General features: G+C 34.2%; 1 protein-coding gene across 1 annotated transcript; it reads left to right on the plus strand.

Annotated features, from left to right (window-relative positions):
* The first annotated feature begins 19,652 nt into the window (after positions 1-19,652).
* On the plus strand, positions 19,653-20,420 carry LOC129808563 (uncharacterized). Its single transcript, XM_055858342.1, has one exon. It carries the CDS (start codon positions 19,653-19,655, stop codon positions 20,418-20,420), a length of 768 nt encoding a protein of 255 aa, XP_055714317.1.
* The last annotated feature ends 2,696 nt before the right edge of the window (positions 20,421-23,116 follow it).

Here is a 23,116-nt window from a genome sequence, read left to right on the forward strand (position 1 = left end):
TCGACTCAGTTTTATCATTTAACAAAAGAGACATACCAAAAATTAGGGCAATTGGAAGACAATTTCCAACCAAATCTACATCAATGATAGATTTTTGCTTATACTGGCGCAGGTCATCTCCTGTCATTCTCCCCGGAGTATAATTACGTCCTCTTCCTTCTTGTGGATGAACTAGATAAGCATGAACTCCAAGTACATTCGTGGTGTGAAAAACACTGGTGCTCTGATGAACTTTCTCCAGATTTTCAAAGATTGCATCCTTTGTAAGTGAAGCTACAGAACGCAACCCGATGAAAACGGGCTTGATAGTAGGGTTGTCAACTAGGTAGACTTGGAGAATAACTTTATCACTTGGTTTAGATTCTTTGCGAACAATATCCAAGATTTCATCAAAAGCACCATTCCACCATTCTAATTCGTTATTGTCCGATGGATTTTTTATTTTAAAATTAATGTCCAGTTGACTTAATTTGAAAAATTCGTTAAAGTCTTTCACTTTTGATAAAACTTCAATGAAGTTCTTTTTATCATCTTGATTGTTAATTTCACTTTGAGTATCTTTGTTCAAATTCTCACTACCTTTCTCTCTAATATTTTGAATTTCAATTTCGCCATTCTTTTTGTCAGATTGTTCACTTGTTACATCATCTTTATTGTTTTTGTTATTTTCACTATCAATGATCTCGGTTTGATCATCAGTGTCTATATCTATAGAGTTTTCAGTATTAAATTCACTAATGGTTTGGTTTTGAGTCTCAGCAATAACTGAATCGGTAACATCTTTATTACTGTTCAAATTAACCGCACTGTTTATTTCACCATCATTATTGTCCTTGTTTTCAGCATTATCGTCATTACCAGAACCTGCTTGAACACGGGCATATGCAATCTTACGCCTTTTTGCAGGAGGCTCTTCATTATCACTATCATCCCCTGTATATAAAATATCGCACACTTTTTCAACAAGTAGAGTATCATCGAGCAAATTTTTAATGTTCTTAGTTAATTTTCTTTTATTTGTGGGTGAAAGTTTCACTCCTCTTTTCACCATTTCCTCCAATTTTTTCACAATATCTTTGAATAAGTCACTATTATTCTTATCATTCAACAGAACAATTAATTCAGAGACAGATTTGTTGTGCAACATCGCATGGATCATTGCATCAGTAGCCGAATTAATTGTATCTGAAGATTCATTTAGAAGAACTTTAATCACACGCGAGAACTTATTAGCTTCTTTAGAATTCATTTTTGCACTTGGTTTTTTTATTTTTACTTCGGAAGACAAAAAATAATAAAGATGTTATCGGGGAGAGTGTCCGGTTAACTTTGATTGACTTCTCATTGCGCTAATTGCTTAAATAGGATCCAGAAAATTTTCGCTAAATAGAAAAATTGTCACACAGAAAAACATCGCATGCAATTTTTAATGTATTAGTATAGGTATCATATTTCAACACCTGCAGAATCATTTCAGATTTTTCCAAGAAAAATGCAAAATTGTGAAATAATTTCCTGGAAAAGCATCAGATGCGAAAAATGAAATTTGAATCTTTTCCCTTTGCATGGACATGTTTCGAACCTGTCGTGAAGACGTTGTGAGAAAATGCATTTTGCGATCGCATCTTTTTCTTGGAAAAAGTGAATTCCATTCCCACTTAAAATATGATCCTTTGTACACGTGCAATAAAAAAGTCTCATAGAAAATGAAAAATTGTGAAATAATTTCCTGGAAAAGCATCATTTGCGAAGAATGAAATTGGACACTTTTCCTCTGCATGGACTAAGCTTATCGCGAAGATACCACTGAATTTTTCGCGATCGCGACTTTTTCTTGGAATAGGAAATTCCATTCCCAGTTGAAATATGATCCTTTGCACACGTTCAATAAAAGTCTTATAGAAAATGCAAAATTGTGAAACAATTTCTTGGAAAAAATGAAACTTGAGATTTTCGTTTTGCATAGAAGAAGCTTTTCGAGATCGTACTTTTCTTGGAAAAAATAAATTCCTTTCCCATGGAAAAATGAAATATGATTTCTTTTAGCATAAGAAAATGCAAAATTGTGAAATAATTTCCTGGAAAAAATGAATGAAATTTGAGTTTTTTTCGCTTTGCATGAACATGTCTCAAACATGTCGAGATATTGCATTTACATGATTGTGACTTCTTTCTTCGAAAAATCTATTCCTACTTGAAAATTTTCATACATACTCATATGTGTGTAATAAAAAGTGAACAGATAATATATGTAGATGATTTTCTGAATACAATTATTAGATGTCAACACACAATTAAAGTGTCAGTTATTACCTAAAAAGTTAAAAAAAAATATTTTACTGCAAAGAAAAATCTAGAATTCACTTTTAAAAGTCCATGCTGAAACAAAAGTTAAAAAATATTTTGTTGCAAAAAAAATTTTAGACAAACTTTTAAAAGTTCATCTTGAAACAAAAGTATAAAAAATATTTTGTTGCAAGAAAAAATTCTAGATATACTTTTAAAAGTTCATCTTGAAACAAAAGTTAAAAATTATTTTGTTGCAAAAAAAAATCTAGACATGTTTTTAAAACTTCATACTGAAACAAAAGTTAAAAAATATTTTGTTGGAAGAAAAAATTCTAGATATACTTTTAAAAGTTCATCTTGAAACAAAAGTTAAAAAATATTTTGTTGCAAGAAAAAATTCTAGATATACTTTTAAAAGTTCATCTTGAAACAAAAGTTAAAAAATATTTTGTTGCAAAAAAAAATTCTAAATATACTTTTTAAACTTCATGTTGAAACAAAAGTTAAAAAATATTTTGTTGCAAAAAAAATCTAGACATGTTTTTAAAACTTCATGTTGAAGCAAAAGTTGAAAAAATATTTTGTTGCAAAGAAAAAAATTCTAGACATATTTTTAAAACTTCATGTTGAAACAAAAGTTAAAAAATATTTTGTTGCAAGAAAAAATAAATAAAAATCTGTTACGAAATTCATATATTAGTTTAAAGGTTTTTACATGTTAAAAAATTTCGATAGCAAAGTGAAAAAAATTTATTGAACAGATTACATTTCCGTTATTGATTTTAAATTTGTTTCATCTAGAAAAGTTTCTTGAAAAAAGTGAAAAACAAGGGGTTATTCAAGGTCGAAAATTTCTGTCCTTATTCCGTTATTCCATGTGATTCCAATGATATTCCATTGTGATTCCAATGATTCTAAATGTGTGATTCTCTAATTGATTTAATTCGTTATTCTGTGATTCTCAATTATTCCAATTTGTGATTCAGTTAATTCCTGTGTTCAAATTTCTCTTATTTTAGAATAATTTTTCATATTGCAATAGAATTAATTTTGTCTCTTATTTTTGTCTATGCAAGTCCTATTTAAGTAAAGTAATTATGCAAATCCTATAAAAAAAAAATAAATAACTCATCGATACGGTTATTTGAAAATTCTCTAACTTTTGAGTTCTAATATTTAGAATTATATCAAACAGTTGGAGATTCGCAAAAAATATTCTAGATTTTTCAATCTTCTACTTTATGATTACGTACAAACATTTGACATAAATAACTTAAAAAATGAGATAAAATTATTTTCTCTTTGGGTAATTGGTGATCCAATTGTACTTAAAGCGTTATAAAGATCACTGAATTAAAATTCTTTACATTAATTCATTACAAAACTCTATTAAATTAAAGTAAAAGTCAAGAAAACATTTTGATAATCAAAATTCGAATAATTAGAAATAGGATGAAGGCATATTTCAACAAGTCCGACAGGGAGTCAAAATATTCGAAATAAAGCGATTTTTGAAAATTATTCACTGTTCTTCGAAAATTATATGTACGAAGTCATGTGTCTGTGTGAACAGTATGAACTTGATTGAAGCTCAGTTTTAATGTAGGAATCTAAGATATCTTTTGCAAGTTACGGGGTATTTGCTGTATAATAAATATTTCAGATCAAAAGTGAAAATAAATTTATTTTTTCACATTAATTATCGAATTTTAATATTTTTTTATAAATATTTCTATTTTTACTGTTCGCATTCAAAACGAGATCAGTTATATTTTTTAAGCAAAAATTTTTGGTATAAAAAGTTACATAATTTTAACAAAGTAAAAGTTATCATGCATTGGTATTTTCAAAGAAATCGTAAATGTGAGGTTCTATAATTCCATTTGATTCCAGTGATTCCATTTGATTCTTGTGATTCTGTATGGATTCCACTTGAGATTCTATCAAAATCTGATCAGTGATTCCATGGATTCCATGGATTCTAACGGAAAAATGTTTCGGTATTCCATACTTGAAAAACATATTTTGGTGCAAAAAAAAAATCAAAAGTTATTAAATAGATTCAGACACCCAGAGGTTCATCAAACCTAATAAAAAGTGAAGCTATTTTTCAATTTTCGTTGTAAAATTTTTTTTGTAAATATTGCACCGCAACTTAAACAAATTTGCCCGTAGTTCTTGTATTATTTTGACAAACATTACGAAATATGTATTTTTAGATAGCATTTAATTCACGATTTTTGAAATATATTAGACTGATAGGTCAATTCCCTTTAGAAAAAACTTGTCAACAGTCTTCAGTGTCTCTATGCAAAAACGTATGGAAAAAATGAAATGTCGAGAAGCCCCTGCAAACATCACTTTAAAGTTTTTTTCATGTTGAAAAATATTTTGCATAAAAAGAAAAAAAATTAAAAGATATTTAGAAAATAATTTTAGATATTATTTTATTTTTTGAAAGTCTATTAAGTTAACTTGTGCAATGAATACAATGATAAACTCCTTTAAGAAAGAAACGTAAAAAAGTCAATATTTTTTTTCTGAACTAAATAGAACTGAATGAAAATGATCTGTAACTCATTGTATCTCATCATGCTATCTTTAAATAATTATGAAAAATTTAGAATCAATAATATTATCTTACTAATTATTCACATTAATGTTTTTTTGTGCTATCTTTACTTTTTGTGACTACATATATTTTTCTCTTTATAATGGATGGATGTTCATCGTTGTTATAAACTTCCAGAAATTCATGGTATTCTGAGATCATATGGAAGTAAATGAATCAATTTACACCTAAGTTTTTCCCAGGATACTTGAGATTATATTGTGAATAGTATTTCAAATACCTTATGTGTCTTAAAGAGCTAACTATATGATAGCTAAATGAACTGGACATCTAACACTTTTTACATATATACAGAATAAAATTCTGGATTTTCAGAGGGTATTTATAGGGATTGAACAGAAAAATATCTTTTAGTACATTCGTTGATATTGCAAAAAAATGTCGCGCCATACAATAAATCGACTCGCGAAAGTGTTCGCATTAGATAAAAGTGAAGAAGAAATGGTGGAGTTAATATTAATGAATAAAAATATTGACGATCTAATAGAAGTGATTAGAGGGTGCGATATACCCTGTCTAATACTTGGTGCCGTGAAAAAATTACATGAATTATCGCGGGCAAGTGTTGTTTTTTCGTCACAACAAAAGAAACAACTTCTTATGAATGTTCTTAATAGTGGAACTTCAGTTGAAGAAACATTCAATAGTTTGTGCGAAATCATAATCGATGGTGTAGTAGTTATTCCTGAAGAGCCACAGGAACAACGCAGTGATAAGATCTGCAAGATCTGTTTTCACAATACCATCGATGTAGTATTTCTTCCTTGTGGTCACATCCTATCGTGTGAGACATGCGCATATAGGGAGGGTCGATGTCCTTTAAGGTGCGAGGACGATATGTCAACATTTACGAAGATTTATTTTTCTTAAGGTAAGAATGAATTTCTTGAATTGAACAAATCTTTTTAAATTTCTCTTTGACTTTTTAAAAAATAGTAAATGTGGAAAATATATAGTAAAACTATAATATATTATTAAATTAAATCGTAAAGTGTAAGTTTTTTCTTTCAAAGACCCATAAATCTTTTCTTCAACACAAGTGGTTAAAATTATTTTAAAAAATTATTTTTAATCGTTCTAAATTACAAGATTGTATTTTTGTTCACCCAATACTTACATACCCTTCACATAAATATATTATGTTCTTAAAAACCTTTGAATCAACAAAATAATGTGCTTGTTTTATTTTAAGAACTAAAAAACAAAACAAATGTTCACAATTTTTTTTCTGAGTGATGTCATATTATATATAGAATTTTATTCTCAGATTGAAAACTATAGATATTTTTTATATTTCTAATTTCAGATGACAATCGTGTCTCCAACATCAAGAATAATCGAACTACACTTCATCTCTTTTTTTTTCTTTTTATAATATATTCTTCTTAATACTTGATAATCAGTAAATAATACTTTTTATTACTTATAATATATACATACTTCTTAAAAAGTAAACTTTTTTTTTTCGCAATTCACAATTCTTCAAAAAATGGTAAACTTTCAGATATGAATGTATTTAATAGTAAGTAATATTTTATTCAAAAATTTTTTGCAAAATTAGTATTTTTAATTATTTTTACTTGGAATGTCTATTTAAATATTTTAAAAAATATGTCATTTATAAATATATTGTAATGTAGAATGCTAATATAATTATATGAAAAAATAAATGTAAAACATTTAAAAATGTTTCTTTTTACTAATTCGTTCTCTCATTGAATTATTTAATCAATTTCTGTTTTTTCACAATTTTGGTTGGTTATTGATTGTCGGTTTTTTCATCATTTCTTGAATATCGTGATTGACGTGACATTCTCTATAAATACAAAAAATGGATTTTATTGAGATCTAGAGTTGGTGAGTATAATTAAATCGTACACTAATAAAATATCAATAAGAACACTTTTTTCTATACAAATGATAATGCAGAAATTATTGTACACAAAATAGAGCGCGGACTTAATTATTCATCATAAAAATGCAAGTGGACATATGACACTTTTTTGCTATTCCTCTTTCACACTGAACATCTAAATAAAACATTTCAGTGCGCATGAAATTTCCACTCGCTCATGAAGATTCTCTCATTCTGCATTAATCCACACGCGAAAAGGAATCAAATTTCTCATTGCTCATAATTGTGCAATATTCTTGTGATGAGAAAGTCAAATTAAAAATTATATACTATAATTAACAAAACTTTAGGATTGGAATGACACAGTAGTTCTAGAAAAACTAAATTATGATATTTAAAAAATAAAAACAGGTATTTCATTGCACGGATGGGCGGCTGGGGGGGGGGGAGTTAAAAAGGTGTCGTATATCATTGACAAAATAAAAAAACAGTAAGAGGAGGTGGGGTAAAATTCTAAGAAATAGTAAAAATCATCCTCGTGGACGTGGTGACGTCATCCATATTGTTGCTGTTGGTAGCATGTTGAAGGCACGTTTATTGACCTTCGGTTTGTTTTTGTTATTCCCGTGCTCGATACTTACTACTGTTAATATTATGGGATGTAAATCTATTCAAAAATCGGTACTTAACCGGTTCATTACCGATGAAGACCGATGCAGTCGGGTTCAAAATTTCAATATCTTTCCAAAAAATCCAAATTAACCAAATCGGTTGAAAAACGGATCCTCCAAAGTGATTGAACTTTGACCTTCAATAATTCAAAATGGCGAATTTTCCGGTCATAGATATGTGTGGAGAATTACCTGTGGTAAACAATAATTTCTCTGTGATAGGATTCTGTGATATCTAATACCCTCTTCTTCCTGCCCAGTTTACCTATAAATATATTGTGGTGTTATAAATCTGTCAGGGACTGTGTGTTTCTTGGGCTTCCTTCTACCGTTTGTGATATTCACGTACCTGGAAATATATATTCCTTTATTAAATATCTTCAACAGTGATCCGGAACGTAGGCGGCTGGATTTTCCAGAAGACGTTTCCTCGATGACCGCCAAATGCCCTTCTCATAATCCACTGAGGCAGTGAAACACAATTATCACCTTCACCAATTATTTATTTACACCAATTCTCCTCTTAGATTTCACTGAACACGTTTAACTCTACGTCACGTAAATTTTTCTGTAGTTTGAACTAATATTTAATTTATAAGTCACAAAATAAACTTGTACACTTTTTTCCTCACGTCTCTTTGCAAAAATCAAGTCTTACGTAACTCCCATACTCGTTCCCCTCATTCCCCTACTTTCTTTCCAGCTGATCTCATTCACCACTTTTTCCTCTTTCTCTCTCCCTCCATGCATGTTCAAAATCCAACCGTCTTTTGTCTCTTATTTTTAAAAGATCTCCAATCAATGGAAATTCTATACAATATGTTTGGACGAAATGTTCGCCAGGACTAGCTCTAAGACATATCAAAAAATCATTAAAAAAGCTTGGGCTATTTCTTGCAAAATTGGAAAAACCTCATTTTTGACCTATTTTTGAGGGATAGGGAACATATGAACGGGGAGGGAGGAAAAATAAAGAGGTGGGGCACGAGAAAATGTCATTTGAGGAAAGGTCGTGGAAGACCGGAAGTCGATATCTCTTACCGTTTAAGCTCCAGAACAGTGCAAAGTTCAAAAAAAAGTCGATTATATAACTGCTCTCTTTTTGAGTTCGAGCAGTAAAATGATTTTCCGAGTGTCAAAAAACATGTGTTGGAAAAATAGCGTAAAATTGATTTTTAATGCGTGATACCTCCTACAAATGGTGAAAACAAGTAGATGAAAGTTCCATCTAAGTAGTGTTGCCCAAATTTTTGTGTCCAATGGAATGTTTTCGGGGAAAATGAGGCCTACAGAGGTGGGAAAAAGTGGTACGAAGCTGAGTTAATCAGGGCACCTTCGTAAAAAATGCCGCTACATTTTCATTTCCCTGTACAGAAAATTCCAATTACTCCCAGGAATTTTGTGAGGCAAAATTATGAATACAATAAGTAAGATTTTCTTTTTATATAGTGATATAATTGATTGGATATGTGTGGTATTCAGCAAAAAATCTTAAATCTTGGACTCCTTTTTTAATACGAACCTTCAAAACCTGCCCCTATATCTTTTCTGAAAATTTGAGGCATTAGACTATCTATTGAAACATAATATTATAATGGGCCACATTCATTTATAACACATTAAAAAAATGATTTGTGCGAAACATAAATCGTGGGAAGGTAGCGAGATTCCCTCTACAGTTTTCTTTCTCACTTTTATTTAATTAAATTTTATTTTAGTTCACCTAAATTTTAGGAAATTTCGTTGACCAGAAATTTTTCCTGAGTCACAATTGGACAATTGCAGGACTACCTGAGAAGAACTCCACCCGAACCATCATCCTGCGTCAGCTTGTCTCTTTCCGAGATTGGACAGGAAACCTTCTTAAGTTCCGGCATTGGTTACCTCTATCACTTTGTAAACTGCTTGACGATGTTCGATGGGGATGCAGATCAATCATTCCTTTTCATTCTCTCTCTCTCTTGGATTTGCAGCTAGAAGAGATCCCAGAATTTTAAAATCCGCAATAGCAGCTTACCAGCATTGTCTTCTTGGTCGTAATTCTTATCTTAGGAGTCTGGCTAGCATCAGAAGTAGATCTGCAAAAATAAGATTATCAGTCGACATAACCTTATCTTCAGCTTTTCGGAAATGGTTTTTCCACACTTGTTTCCACATTCGGCACAAGAAACTAGACTCTGATGGTATAAGGGACAGATAATCCTAACCGACTTTTGTAGGTGAGATTCTTAATGTGAGCTAACTCGAAATGCATACAAATTCGATTTGGAGCTGAAGTTGTGGGACGCCATTCAATTATCTTGCAAAATATCAAATATTTGGATGGAGTGACAGAAAAGTGATATATGGGTGAAATGTAGACCAGAATGTTATCTATAATTTTGCTGTAGAACTTGATCTCATCGATTAATCAGAAGCCGAGATAATCAACTTTGTTTGTTTATGAACTCGTTTTTTCGACCAGAGCGCCCCAGGTATTCATTTGATGAACTTCAACTGTATTAAAGAATTGTTGTATTTTGTGAGACTTTCCATTTGAAACCCTATTTTAAATGTCTTGGTCGAGTAGAGGCAGTCAAATTGGCATCTGAGTGATTTCAAAGCGGTTTTATGGGAAAAATCAATTTTTTCACACTTAAACGGCAAAATCGGACAGATTGCATTATTTGAGCGAAAAATTATGTATGGACGAAATATAGACACAAATGTCCTCTACAATCATGTCAAAGTAATCATCAAAATCGGTTTAGCGACAGTCGATATAATTGAGGTTATGTGATATTGAAATTGGTTTTTCGACTGTGGCGCCTCTGGTGTTTGTTCCACGAAGTTCAAATGTTCTAAAAAGTCGTAGCATTTGGTGAGATCTTTCGTTTAATCCCTCACACGTCACAATCGGTCACATAGAACCGGAGATATGATTTTTTGAATTTCGTGAACTTTGACCCTCATATCTCCGGTTCTATTGAAACCACAGCGCACTTGCGCCCCATTTTGGAAACGTCCTTGACTGGACTATAACACTCTAAAATTTCATTAACTTGCACAAAGGATTTTTTTTTAAAAACGAGTTTGAATTTCGATAAATTTTGACGCTATCGCAGCGCCACATGTGGTGACTTTTTGTACTTCCATCTGAAAGTGCTCATTGAGACGAAACCAAAAAGCCAAAATTTAATGCAATAGAGAAAACATGGAATTTCGACCTGGTTCTTCTCCTCCTTTATTCTCTAGCGAACGTTTCGGAGCTGAATGGCTCCTTCCTCAGGTCTACAATATACATATAAACATAGATTTAAAAAATAACTCATTTACAAAATCATAAAATTCCTACATGAAAATTGGTGGGAAAAGGGTGTCAGGGAATTCTTTCACTATCACTTTTACATATATGGACGATGTGCACATGAAGGTGGTCAGACTGGGAATGGGAAGCCACAGATCTCTACATCTCCTCACAGCTGTGATAAGTCTCCTCATCTCCTCTACTTGTCTTCCATCTCATTTTAACTCGTTGCAACAGGGCTGCGTAAGTGGAACTTATTCCCTGGCAATCCAGTTTTTTGTTCACGTTAGTATTTTTTGTCAAGTAAATGTGGAGACTCTCTAGTATTTCCAGTTTTTTGTTTTGGGAGCATCGGTCAATGATCTCTGTACGATCAAACAAAAAGTGATGTCCGTGTTGTTTTGAATGCGTGACAAGGGCTGTGACGTCGTGTTCCTGATTCATGTTTATTAGGTGAGATTCTTAACAATCTCACCTACTATAATCCTAACAAAATTTCATGTCGTCCGATCGACCTCAAATTTGGCCAAAATGTGTTTCGCCACTTACTGATAAACTAAAAAAGATATCGACTTGCGGTTTTCGGCAAAGGTTATATATCGGGTGAAAATTGCAACTTGGTGCATAGACCCTCCACCCCCCACCCCTCCTTCCGCCATTTTGAAGACCCGCCTTTTTTTGTTTTCTCAATAGCTCCGCCCCTATGGCATTCAGCGGACTCAAATTTTAGTATGTTATAGCTGGGCCTTAGAGCTTTCCATCAATACCAAACTTAAGGTTCCCCGACCCCCCTGACCCGAGCTATAAGGGTCCAAAAAAAATTTCTTAAAATGGCCATAACTCCGGTTCTAATTGTCAGAATTTAAAAAGTGAGGGCTTTTTGGAAAGCTCTCGTGAAATGCCACTTCCCCTTCTAACATCGCAAGTTCATAAAACCACCGCTAGGGGCGCTTTTTTTAAAAAGAAAATTTTTAGATCTTAAAAGTTAAATAACTCAAAAATTCCATTGTGCATCGGGCTGAAAATTTAGTATGTTGTAGCCGTTGATTATACCTATCAAACAAAAAAAACCTTAAGTCGATCTAAAACCCCTGACCCGAGCTATAAGGGGTCAAAGTTCGAACATTGACCGGCCTCTATCTCCGGTTCTAATTAACATAGCGACCTAAATTTTACCTTTTTGGTTTCGTCTCGATGAGCACTTTCAGATGGAAGTTCAAAAAGTCACCATAGGTGGCGCTGTGATAACGTCAAAATTAATCGAAATTCAAAGTCAGTTTTCTCAAAAACGGCATTGTGCAAGTTAATGAAATTTTAGTACGTTGTAGTCCAGTCTAGGACGTTTCCAAAATGGTGCAAATGTGCGCTGTGGTTTCAATAGAACCGGAGATATGAGGGGTCAAAATTCACGAAATTCAAAAAATCATATCTCCGGTTCTATGTGACCGATTTTGATGAATGAGGGCTTAAACGAAAGATCTCACCAAATGCTACAACTTTCTAGAACACTTGAACTTCGTGGGACCAACACCAGGGGCGCCACAGTCGAAAAACCAATTTCAATATCACATAACCTCAATTATCTCGACTGTCGCTGAACCGATTTTGATGATTACTTCAACATAATTGTAGAGCACATTTGTCTCTACATTTCGTCCATACATCATTTTCCACTCAGACTACGCTATCACTCCGATTTTGCCGTTTAAGTGTGAAAAAATTGATTTTTCCAATAATAACGCTTTGAAATCACTCAGATGCCAATTTGACTGCCTCTACTCCACAAAGACACTTAAAATAGGGTTTTAAATGGAAAGTCCCACAAAATACAACAATTCTTTGAAATAGTTGAAGCTCAACAAATGACTACTTGGGGAACTCTGGATGAAAAAACGAGTTAAGAAACAAAAAACCTCGCTTATCTTGGCTTCTGAGTAATCGATGAGATCATGTTCTATGGAAAAATTATAGAGAACATTCTGGTCTACATTTCACCCATATATTACTTTTGTGTCAGTTCATCCAAATCCTTGATATTTTTGTTTAAATACAAAATTTGCATAATTTCACGAATTTGATTCAAGATAACTGAATGGCGTCTCCCAACTTCAGCTCTAAATCGAATTTGCATGCACTCCGAGTTAGCTCACGTTAAGAATCTCACCTACATAAGCCGGTTAGGATTATCTGTCCCTTTGTTTTGTGCTTCTTCTATGCTGCGCTACCCGGTCCTTTAAACGCTGAATGGTTTTTCCGATATATTTCTTTCCACACTCGCATGGTATAGAATACACCACACCGCTTTGTAGCCATGGATCAATTTTTTGTTTTGTGTTGGAGAACATTTTCGATATGTTGTTAGAGCTTTTAAATGCTATTTTAGTATCATTGATCTCTGATTCCAACAATCGACGGATTAGATCACTTAATTTAGGTATATAAGTGATTGTTTTGTAGGTTTTGTTTATGTTCTCATTGGTGTTGTTGTGTATTTCTGTGCTAGTGGGATTTGTTGTTGAGTGTATGTTCCATAATGAATTTATTAATGTTGATGGGAACCCATTCATCCTCAGTCTGCAGAATACTGTATTTTTAATGTTGTGGCTTTCCATTGTTGTGAGTTTTTGGACCCGTTTGATGTATCCTATAGCAGTACTTATCTTTTGATTCAGTGGATGTTTGGAAAAGTAGCTCAACATTCTGTCTGAGGCTATTTCCTTTTTATACCACAATGTCTCTAGTTTATTGTCTGATCTTATTATGTATGTGTCTAGATATGCTATTCCACCCTCATTTTCCACCTCCACCGTAAATTGCAATTTGTTGTGAAAACTGTTAAATGCACAGAGAATTTCCTCAACTTTGTCAAATAAAAAATATCATCAACATATTTGGTTAAACAGATGATATTCACTGATATTGTTGTCAATATTTTATCAATAGCATGGTCCATCACGATGTCGGCTATGATCGGTGATAACGGTCCTCCCATTGGCATACCATCCATTTGTGTGTAACACTGCCCATCATATGCAAAGTAACTGGTCTCCAGGTAGAATTTTACGATGCTCATGAACAGGGCTTTATTGATGTTTGTGTGGTTGCTTATCGTATCCCACATTTCATTAATGATTTGTAGAGCCAGCTCTCGTGGTATGTTAGGGAAGAGAGAAACAACATCTAAGCTGATCATTATGTAGTTATCAGGAACCACAGTGTCTTTGAGTTTCTTAACAAATTGGAAGGAATCTTTGACATTATACCCTCTAAGATTTGTAACTGGTTTTAAGATGTTGTTAAGGAACTTGGACAGTGAATATGTAGGCGACATCACACATGAGACAATTGGCCTTAGTGGGATTCCTGTTTTGTGGATTTTTGGGAGACCATACATGCGTGGTATGCGTGAATTTTGAGTTGTTAGGCATTGTTTTGTAATCCCATCAATGTATCCGCAATCATTTAATCTTTTTACTAGTTGGTTGTTTTTTGTTTCGATTGCCAAGGTGTTGTCTCTTGTGACTTTTTGGTACATTTCTTCATTCGCCATTTTTCCATTTCAGCCATTTTTGTCTCATAATCACTTTTCCACATTAGTACTGTCTTGTTCCCTTTATCCGATGGTACAATAATGATGTCTCTATGCTCCTTCATGAATCTTTGTGTTATGGTCTCGAGGTGTAGAAAATATTTGTCCTCTGCGCTCAGTCTTTGATGAGATAAATGTCCATTGATCAATTGTGCTATGTGGCATCTAATGACATTTCTCTTTGTTCTGGCATCGTCTCCGGGAATTAGACGTAGGGTGTCTTCGACTTCCGTGATGAGGTGCAAAACAGTCCTGTTTGGGATGTCTCTGTGCGATAGTGAGAATTTGGGGCTCAGTCCCATCAATAATTTGACCTCATTGGGTATTTGAACATCCGTAAGATTTATCGCCCAGCCCGCAGACGGTAAATCAGTTACGTATCCCAATTGTTTCTTAAATAAAATCGAGAATTTTTGTTCATGAGCTCTGTTCATGAGCATCGTAAAATTCTGCCTGGAGACCAGTTACTTTGCATATGATGGGCAGTGTTACACACAAATGGATGGTATGCCAATGGGAGGACCGTTATCACCGATCATAGCCGACATCGTGATGGACCATGCTATTGATAAAATATTGACAACAATATCAGTGAATATCATCTGTTTAACCAAATATGTTGATGATAATTTTTGTTTGGTTCCGAGGGACAAAATTGAGGAAATTCTCTGTGCATTTAACAGTTTTCACAACAAATTGCAATTTACGGTGGAGGTGGAAAATGAGGGTGGAATAGCATACCTAGACACATACATAATAAGATCAGACAATAAACTAGAGACATTGTGGTATAAAAAGGAAATAGCCTCAGACAGAATGTTGAGCTACTTTTCCAAACATCCACTGAATCAAAAGATAAGTACTGCTATAGGATACATCAAACGGGTCCAAAAACTCACAACAATGGAAAGCCACAACATTAAAAATACAGTATTCTGCAGACTGAGGATGAATGGGTTCCCATCAACATTAATAAATTCATTATGGAACATACACTCAACAACAAATCCCACTAGCACAGAAATACACAACAACACCAATGAGAACATAAACAAAACCTACAAAACAATCACTTATATACCTAAATTAAGTGATCTAATCCGTCGATTGTTGGAATCAGAGATCAATGATACTAAAATAGCATTTAAAAGCTCTAACAACATATCGAAAATGTTCTCCAACACAAAACAAAAAATTGATCCATGGCTACAAAGCGGTGTGGTGTATTCTATACCATGCGAGTGTGGAAAGAAATATATCGGAAAAACCATTCAGCGTTTAAAGGACCGGGTAGCGCAGCATAGAAGAAGCACAAAACAAATTAACATGAATCAGGAACACGACGTCACAGCCCTTGTCACGCATTCAAAACAACACGGACATCACTTTTTGTTTGATCGTACAGAGATCATTGACCGATGCTCCCAAAACAAAAAACTGGAAATACTAGAGAGTCTCCACATTTACTTGACAAAAAATACTAACGTGAACAAAAAACTGGATTGCCAGGGAATAAGTTCCACTTACGCAGCCCTGTTGCAACGAGTTAAAATGAGATGGGAGACAAGTAGAGGAGATGAGGAGACTTATCACAGCTGTGAGGAGATGTAGAGATCTGTGGCTTCCGATTCCCAGTCTGACCACCTTCATGTGCACATCGTCCATATATGTAAAAGTGATAGTGAAAGAATTCCCTGACACCCTTTTCCCACCAATTTTCATGTAGGAATTTTATGATTTTGTAAATGAGTTATTTTTTAAATCTATGTTTATATGTATATTGTAGACCTGAGGAAGGAGCCATTCAGCTCCGAAACGTTCGCTAGAGAATAAAGGAGGAGAAGAACCAGGTCGAAATTCCGTGTTTTCTCTATTGCATCAAGTTATCGGCCGGATTCCATATAGCCAAAATTTAGGTCGATATGTTAATTTAGAACCGGAGATAGAGGCCGATCAATATTCAAACTTTGACCCCTTATAGCTCGGGTCAGGGGTTATGGATCGACTTAAGTTTTTTTTTGTTTGCTAGGTATAATCAAGTGCTACAACATACTAAGATTTCAGCCCGATGCATAAGGAATTTCTGAGTTATTTAACTTAGAAAATTGAAAATCTTTTTTTAAAAATAGCGCCTCTAGCGGTGGTTTTATGAACTTGTGATGTTAGAAGGGGAAGTGGCATTTCACGAGAGCTTTCCAAAACGCCCTCATTTTTTAAATTCTGAATTCGGAGTTATGGCCATTTTAAGAATTGTTTTTTGGACCCTTATTGCTCGGGTCAGGGGGGTCGGGAGACCTTAAGTTTGGTATTGATGGAAAGCCCTAAGGCCCAGCTATAACATACTAAAATTTGAGCCCGATCGATGCCATAGGGGCGGAACCATTAAGAAAACAGAAAAATTGTGGTATTCAAAATGTTGGAAGGAGGGGTATGGGGTGGGGGGTCAATGCACCAAGTTGCAATTTTCACCCGATATATAACCTTTGCCGAAAACCGCAAGTCGATATCTTTTTTAGTTTAGGAGCTATTAAGCTCCAAAGAGCGGCCGGCCGGCCGGCCGGGAACGTAAATTAGCCACATATATATTCGTGATCAGGAAGTGCTGAAACATATTTTGGCAAAGTTTGGGGTCGATCGGAGGACATGAAATTTTGTTAGGATTATAGTAGGTGAGATTGTTAAGAATCTCACCTAATAAATACAAGGCGTCAGAAGCAGTCCGAAAGAGACTCCGATGTGCAAATGGTTGCCAAAGCGATCATGAAATCAGTGGAAAAGAACGACGAACTCTTAAGGACTTTTGTTCAGTCATCAAATAATCATAAAGTCGAACACGGAGAAAAACTTAACTTCGATCAATTTGGTCCAAGCACGAGCTCTGCGCCATCAGATGATATTATTTTAAATCAAGAGAACCCTACGTTATACTCTATTCCATCGTCTCAAAACAACACACAAATTCCACCAGAAACCAAGGCTATAATCAGCAAATTCGCTGATTTTGTAGCCGAGAAAGCAAAAAACCTGGTCATGACTCTGTGGACGATTTTATTGAGATGAACTAAACTAAAGGATCACAAATTTCAAATTAATGCTTTCGTGAAGATAATATAATTTTGCTTCATTTAGTTTGTTGATTATTTCCATAATCCTTTACTAAAATTCATTAAAAAAAATTCTCGTTTGCGAAAAAATCAGTTTTCAAGAATATGTTCTTCACCTATGGTATGTATATGAATTTAATCCCATATCATGTTGAATTTCAAAGTTGAAGTTACTTATTAAATAAAAATTATATTAAAATAATATGTATGGTAAGGTATGAACCCTAATGCAAATGCATTATTACTTGAATAAGCATTTATTGGATTTATTATAATTACACTTTGTGCTTTTGAAGACAGTCAATAAATGGAGTTGGAAGGAGAAAGATCGTGGCGTTCTCAGTTACCACATGGTAATCCTTGCCAGTGTGTATGTAGAAGTTGCGTAGACAAATTTTATTAGTGAATCACAGTGGTTTTGCAGTTTTTAATTATGGAAATCATTAACGCAAAGAGCGAAGAAAGAGTGTTTATTGAAAACTGTATCGTAGGATGCTTTTGCACCACAGCAGTGATTTTTCTGATAATTTTAACAATTTTAGTTATTAAACAGAAAATTTGTTGTAAAACAAGCGAATTATAAACAATTAAGCAAAAACGGGAGGTAGTGCGAGCCAACCGACTGTGTTATTAGACAAAGAAACTGTCGTAATTAATAATGATCAAGCGAGTGGAAGTGCTTCAGGAGACCAGATGTTCGGAAATTCAATCAGAATGTTAGAAACTCTACTCGTTTTCGTGGTCATAGCAATGATCTGCGTTGCCTTGTATTACTTATAGAAAAAGATGAAAAAAGACATAGTGAAAGAACTAAATCGACATTTGCAGAGAGAAATTAACCCTCAAGTTCCAAGTGTGGTGTAAATGGAGTTTTATGTGGAAAATTCAGAAAAAAAATGACTTGATAAACAGACCAAAAAAAAACCGTTAAAAAAAACACCAAAATAAATTCGTAAATTAACCGGAAAAATTATGGACTCTAGTACGCGTGATCTATATGAAAGGAGACTGTCGCAAGCCATAGAAGAAAATCCCATTCTGTCCTCAGACGCTATAAACGAAGCCTGGTATACCATAAAATATAATATCACCAAGGCGGCCAATGAGGCTCTAGGGACAAAAACAGTAAACATTAATGCACCTCGAAACAATAAACCATGGTTTACTGAAGAGGTAAAAGTGCTCGCAGCAGAGAAGAAACGGGCTTACCTAAATTATCGAAGCACTAAAACCCTAGCGTCATACAGACAGTACATTACAACAAGGAACAGAGTGCAGGCGAGGTTGAGAGAGATTAAGACAGACTACTGGGAGAGATTCACAAAAGATATGGAACATGACTTGTATGGAGCTCAGAAAAAAATTTGGAATTATTTGAGAGATAGAAAGAAGCCCATAAATGAGTACACTCAAACGACCTCCATTCCAATCTCGACTTGGGAGTCATATTTCGAAGATTTGTACCAGGGTACAGAACAAGCTCGGGCCATTCCTAACAGCTTTCACAATTCACAAGTGCTTTCCAGGACGACAATAAATGAAGACGATGTCGAATTAGAAATAAAGAAGTTAAAAAATAGAAAATCACCAGGACTCGATGGAATCACAAATGAACACCTGAAATATGGGGGGTACAAATTGACGACAGAACTGACGGTCTTATTCAACAAAATTTTCACGAGGGGAGAGATTCCGACCGACTGGAAAACGTGCATAACCATTCCCATCTTTAAGAAGGGCAGCAAAACAGAGCCAAAAAACTACAGGGGTATTACCCTCCTGAGCATGGTGCAAAAGCTGTTAACTAAGTTAATGGGTCGGATTATCGTACAGCAGATACCTATGTCTGAGGAACAAAATGGTTTCCGGCACAACCGATCCACAACCGATGCTATTTTTATAGTAAGACAACTTGTGGAAAAGTCAATTGAATTTGACAAGCCATTATTTATGTGCTTTGTTGACTTAACACAAGCATTTGATCGGGTTAGACTGGAAGATGTTTTGACAATTCTCCAAGAACACAATTTGAACGTAGACATCATCAATGTCGTTAAAGACCTGAATATCAATAATCGGACGCGTATCAGGATCAATGGAAGGCTTTCAAGGGAAATTCCTATGGTGGTAGGTGTGAGACAAGGAGACAGCCTTAGCCCAACACTGTTTAACCTCAAAATGGACAAAATAATACATAAAGTGAAAAGCACCCGAATAGGGTACAGAATGAGCTCAGACCAGTACAACATAGTCTGCTACGCAGATGATGCAGTGCTAATGGCTGAGAACGAAGATGACCTACAGCGCCTACTTCAAAAATTCAATATCAGCGCATTGAAATACAACATGAGCATCTCAACTTCGAAGACCAAAGCCCTTACAGTCTCAAAGGAACCTATCCGCTGTAAGTTGTACCTCAACAATGCTCCCATTGAGCAAGTCATGGAGTTTAAATACTTGGGAGTTGAAACAACTAGCCATAGGGATCTGCATGCAGAGGTGCGTCATCAAGCCGCAAGAGCAGCCGCAATATCCGGGTGTCTGAGAGACGTGGTTTGGAAGAATAAATATATGAATATTAAGAACAAAATTCGAATCTATAAAACTTGCGTCCGACCCATAATGACATACGCAGCAGAGACAAGGGCGGACAATACAAGAACCAAACGCACGCTCAGGACTACCGAAATGAAAACTCTAAGAACAATATGCGGCTACTCATTACGCGATAAAAAGAGGAGTTCAGATATTCGCGAGGAGTGTGAAGTTCAGGACATTGTGCGATGGTCAAGGTCAAGAAGGCGATACTGGAGAGATCATGTGAACCGAATGGACGACACTAGACTTGCAAAAAGAGTCCAAAAAAATCTCCCAGCATCGAATACAAGACCAAGAGGAAGACCACCGAAAAGATGGTACGAGTCTTGGACATCAGAATCACAACTCCGGTTGATGCTCAGTACCATGACACCTTCAAACACTCAATCACGATAAATAATCCGTATCCCTACTGTGGGAAAAACAGGCATTTGCCTAATTAAAGTAGAAGAAGAAGAAGAACCGGAAAAATTGAATATTGTTAAAGCACAAAAACTAAAATTCGTTAAGTGGGAAAAAACCAGACAAACGGAAAATGCAGTCCTCAGCAGTAAACTTCGATCATCGAACCAAATATTGACGTCAAGGGAAATGCAGTTTTTGGATGATCAGCACCTCAACTCGATCGATTGACGTCAAGGGAAGCAGCGACCGGTGGACTTTGGCTGCGTGGAGTTCAACCGTAAGCTGAGACGCTTTCATGCATTTTACTTATGTAGAATTTTTTTTTGTCTTCATGATTTCTTTACTTTGCACATAACAATAATAATCAACAAAGAAATTTGATAAATATAGGTCAGAAATTTAAGTCAAATTTAAATGTTTCATCAAGAATTAAAGAGAATTATTGCAAATTTAAAGAGAAATGGGCCAAACAGAGAGCTTAGTACGGATTAGCATCGAACAGACTGGGCCATTGCTCTTTTAATCGATTTTCAAAGAAGCAATGGAGAAGTGATATGACACCTTCATTGGTTTCGATTAGAAAACTTACTGAGAACAGCGCCATCCAGTGTAAGTAAAATGTCCAAGGCGGGAAATATTTTAAGTTGTTCAAAACACATTATTCACATGTATTTTATATTAAACTTTAATTTCACTAATGCCTAGACTCATTTTAAATACATTTCAAAAGTTTTCACAAGAGTTTTATGAATAAAATTTCCTTTGTTTTGGTTTTTTCTGGCATCAGATGATTTCGATGGTGGTCGATGAAATTTCGAACAGTAAATTTAAACAGAGAATGTTAACGGACTATGTGATATGGAATTGTCAAGGAAAAGCAATTGACCGGGCAATTGCTTTTTGCTTTTTGTTCAAGGTATTTAAATTTGGCTAATTTTACTAAAATATCATTTTCTTTTTACAGAATATTGAATCAGAGAACGGAAAAAGATCAAATTGATGCAAAAATTGGTTTAATGACTCAATTTTTTGGATATTTTTTCCATGTGTAAAAAAGCAATGAAAGAGTAAAAAAGCAATGACCATGTAAAAAATCCCAGTCTGTTCGATGTGATTATGTACAATTAAAGAAAAATAAGTTAGAGGATTTGAAAAGTAAATATATAACAGAGTATAATAATAAATTAGCAAGTGCAAGTGAAACCGAAAAATTAAAATTAAATTTTGAAGCATTAGAGTTTGAAAAAGATTTTAAAATTGCTGCTTTATTAGTAAAAAATATTAAAATTAAACCTGCTGGAACTGATACTGATGAAGAAAATGATTTAATATCTGAAGAAGAAGAAGAAGAAGATAAAATTTCTCTATTACCAGGACATCTTGAACAAACAAAAATGACAGAATTTAATGTAATTTCGGCAATAAAAGTCATTCCTGAATATGATGGCTCAATCGATAAACTATCGAATTTTATTGAATTAGTTGAACTAATTGCCGATGATTGCCAAAATGCTACAGAAAAGGCAAAGTTAGTAAAATTTGTTTTCAGAACCCGATTGTCACAAAAAGTTAAAAATAAAATAATTAGTAACGATGAACCAAAAACTGTCGGTGAACTGAAATCATTGCTTGAAACGAATTTTAAATCTGGGAAAACTGCTTTAAAAATTCATCAAGAGTTAAACATAGCCCGACAAAATAATTCTTCGGTGAATGAATTTTCAACTGTTATTGAGGAATTAGTTGCAGAACTCAATAATATCCAAATTATCAATTAAGGATCTGATAATGCGAGAACTATTAAAACACTCAACGATCAGCTTGGAATATCTGCATTCCAAAATGGTCTGAACAATCCAATGAAGACTATTGTGCAGGCTGCTCGTCCTAAAACTCTTTCTGAAGCTATAGTTATAGCAAAAGAAACAGAAAAATCTCCATCAGAAGCAAAAGTTTATTCTTTTAAAGGTCGTGGTCGTGGAAATTCACGTGGTAAAAATTATTATCAAAGAAATGGTCGCGGGTCACGAAATTCATATTCCAATCACTCTCAAGACCAAAATCAAAATAATAGGTTCACGGGAAACTCAAGAGGAGGATCTCAAAATTCTCAGATGTCTTCTCGTGGCGGATTTCGTGGTGGAAATCGTGGAAATTTCAGAGGACATTGAGGTCGTAATAACTATCGCAATCAAAATCGCGGTGTTCATAATAACTCGAGCAATACAGCTAATGTTCATTACGCTTCTAATCATGGTTGTTGTCATGCATGCCCTACTACTTCGAATCCTATCCAATATTACAGTCAAGAAACTGAAAATAATAGCCAAGGACAGAATTCAAGTCCTGCTGTAAACTTTTTTCGGTATGAACAAATTAGATATACTACAAGCAAATGGGATGAATTTTTTGGAGTTAGAAACAAACTATGGACGAATGAAATTTTTGTTAGATTCAGGAGCGAGTATTAGTGTTCTGAAAGAAAGATGTGTGAATCAAACTTTGCAAATGAATAGATCGTTAAGAATAGATGGAATAGGTGGCTCAATGTATGCAAATAAATCTGTGAATATTGATTTGATAGTGGAAGATTTATGCTTAAAACATAATTTTGTTGTGTTGAATGATTTTTCAAGCGAATTTGATGGGATTATAGGTTCCGATTTTTTCACCAGATACAACGCAGT

This window comes from Phlebotomus papatasi, chromosome 4 (genome assembly GCF_024763615.1).
Source record: "Phlebotomus papatasi isolate M1 chromosome 4, Ppap_2.1, whole genome shotgun sequence".
NCBI lineage: Eukaryota > Metazoa > Arthropoda > Insecta > Diptera > Psychodidae > Phlebotomus > Phlebotomus papatasi.

What these genes read in the sequence shown, in the direction of transcription:
- LOC129808563 (XM_055858342.1), top strand. Translation starts at nt 19,653, where the DNA reads ATGAGCTCAGACCAGTACAACATAGTCTGCTACGCAGATGATGCAGTG.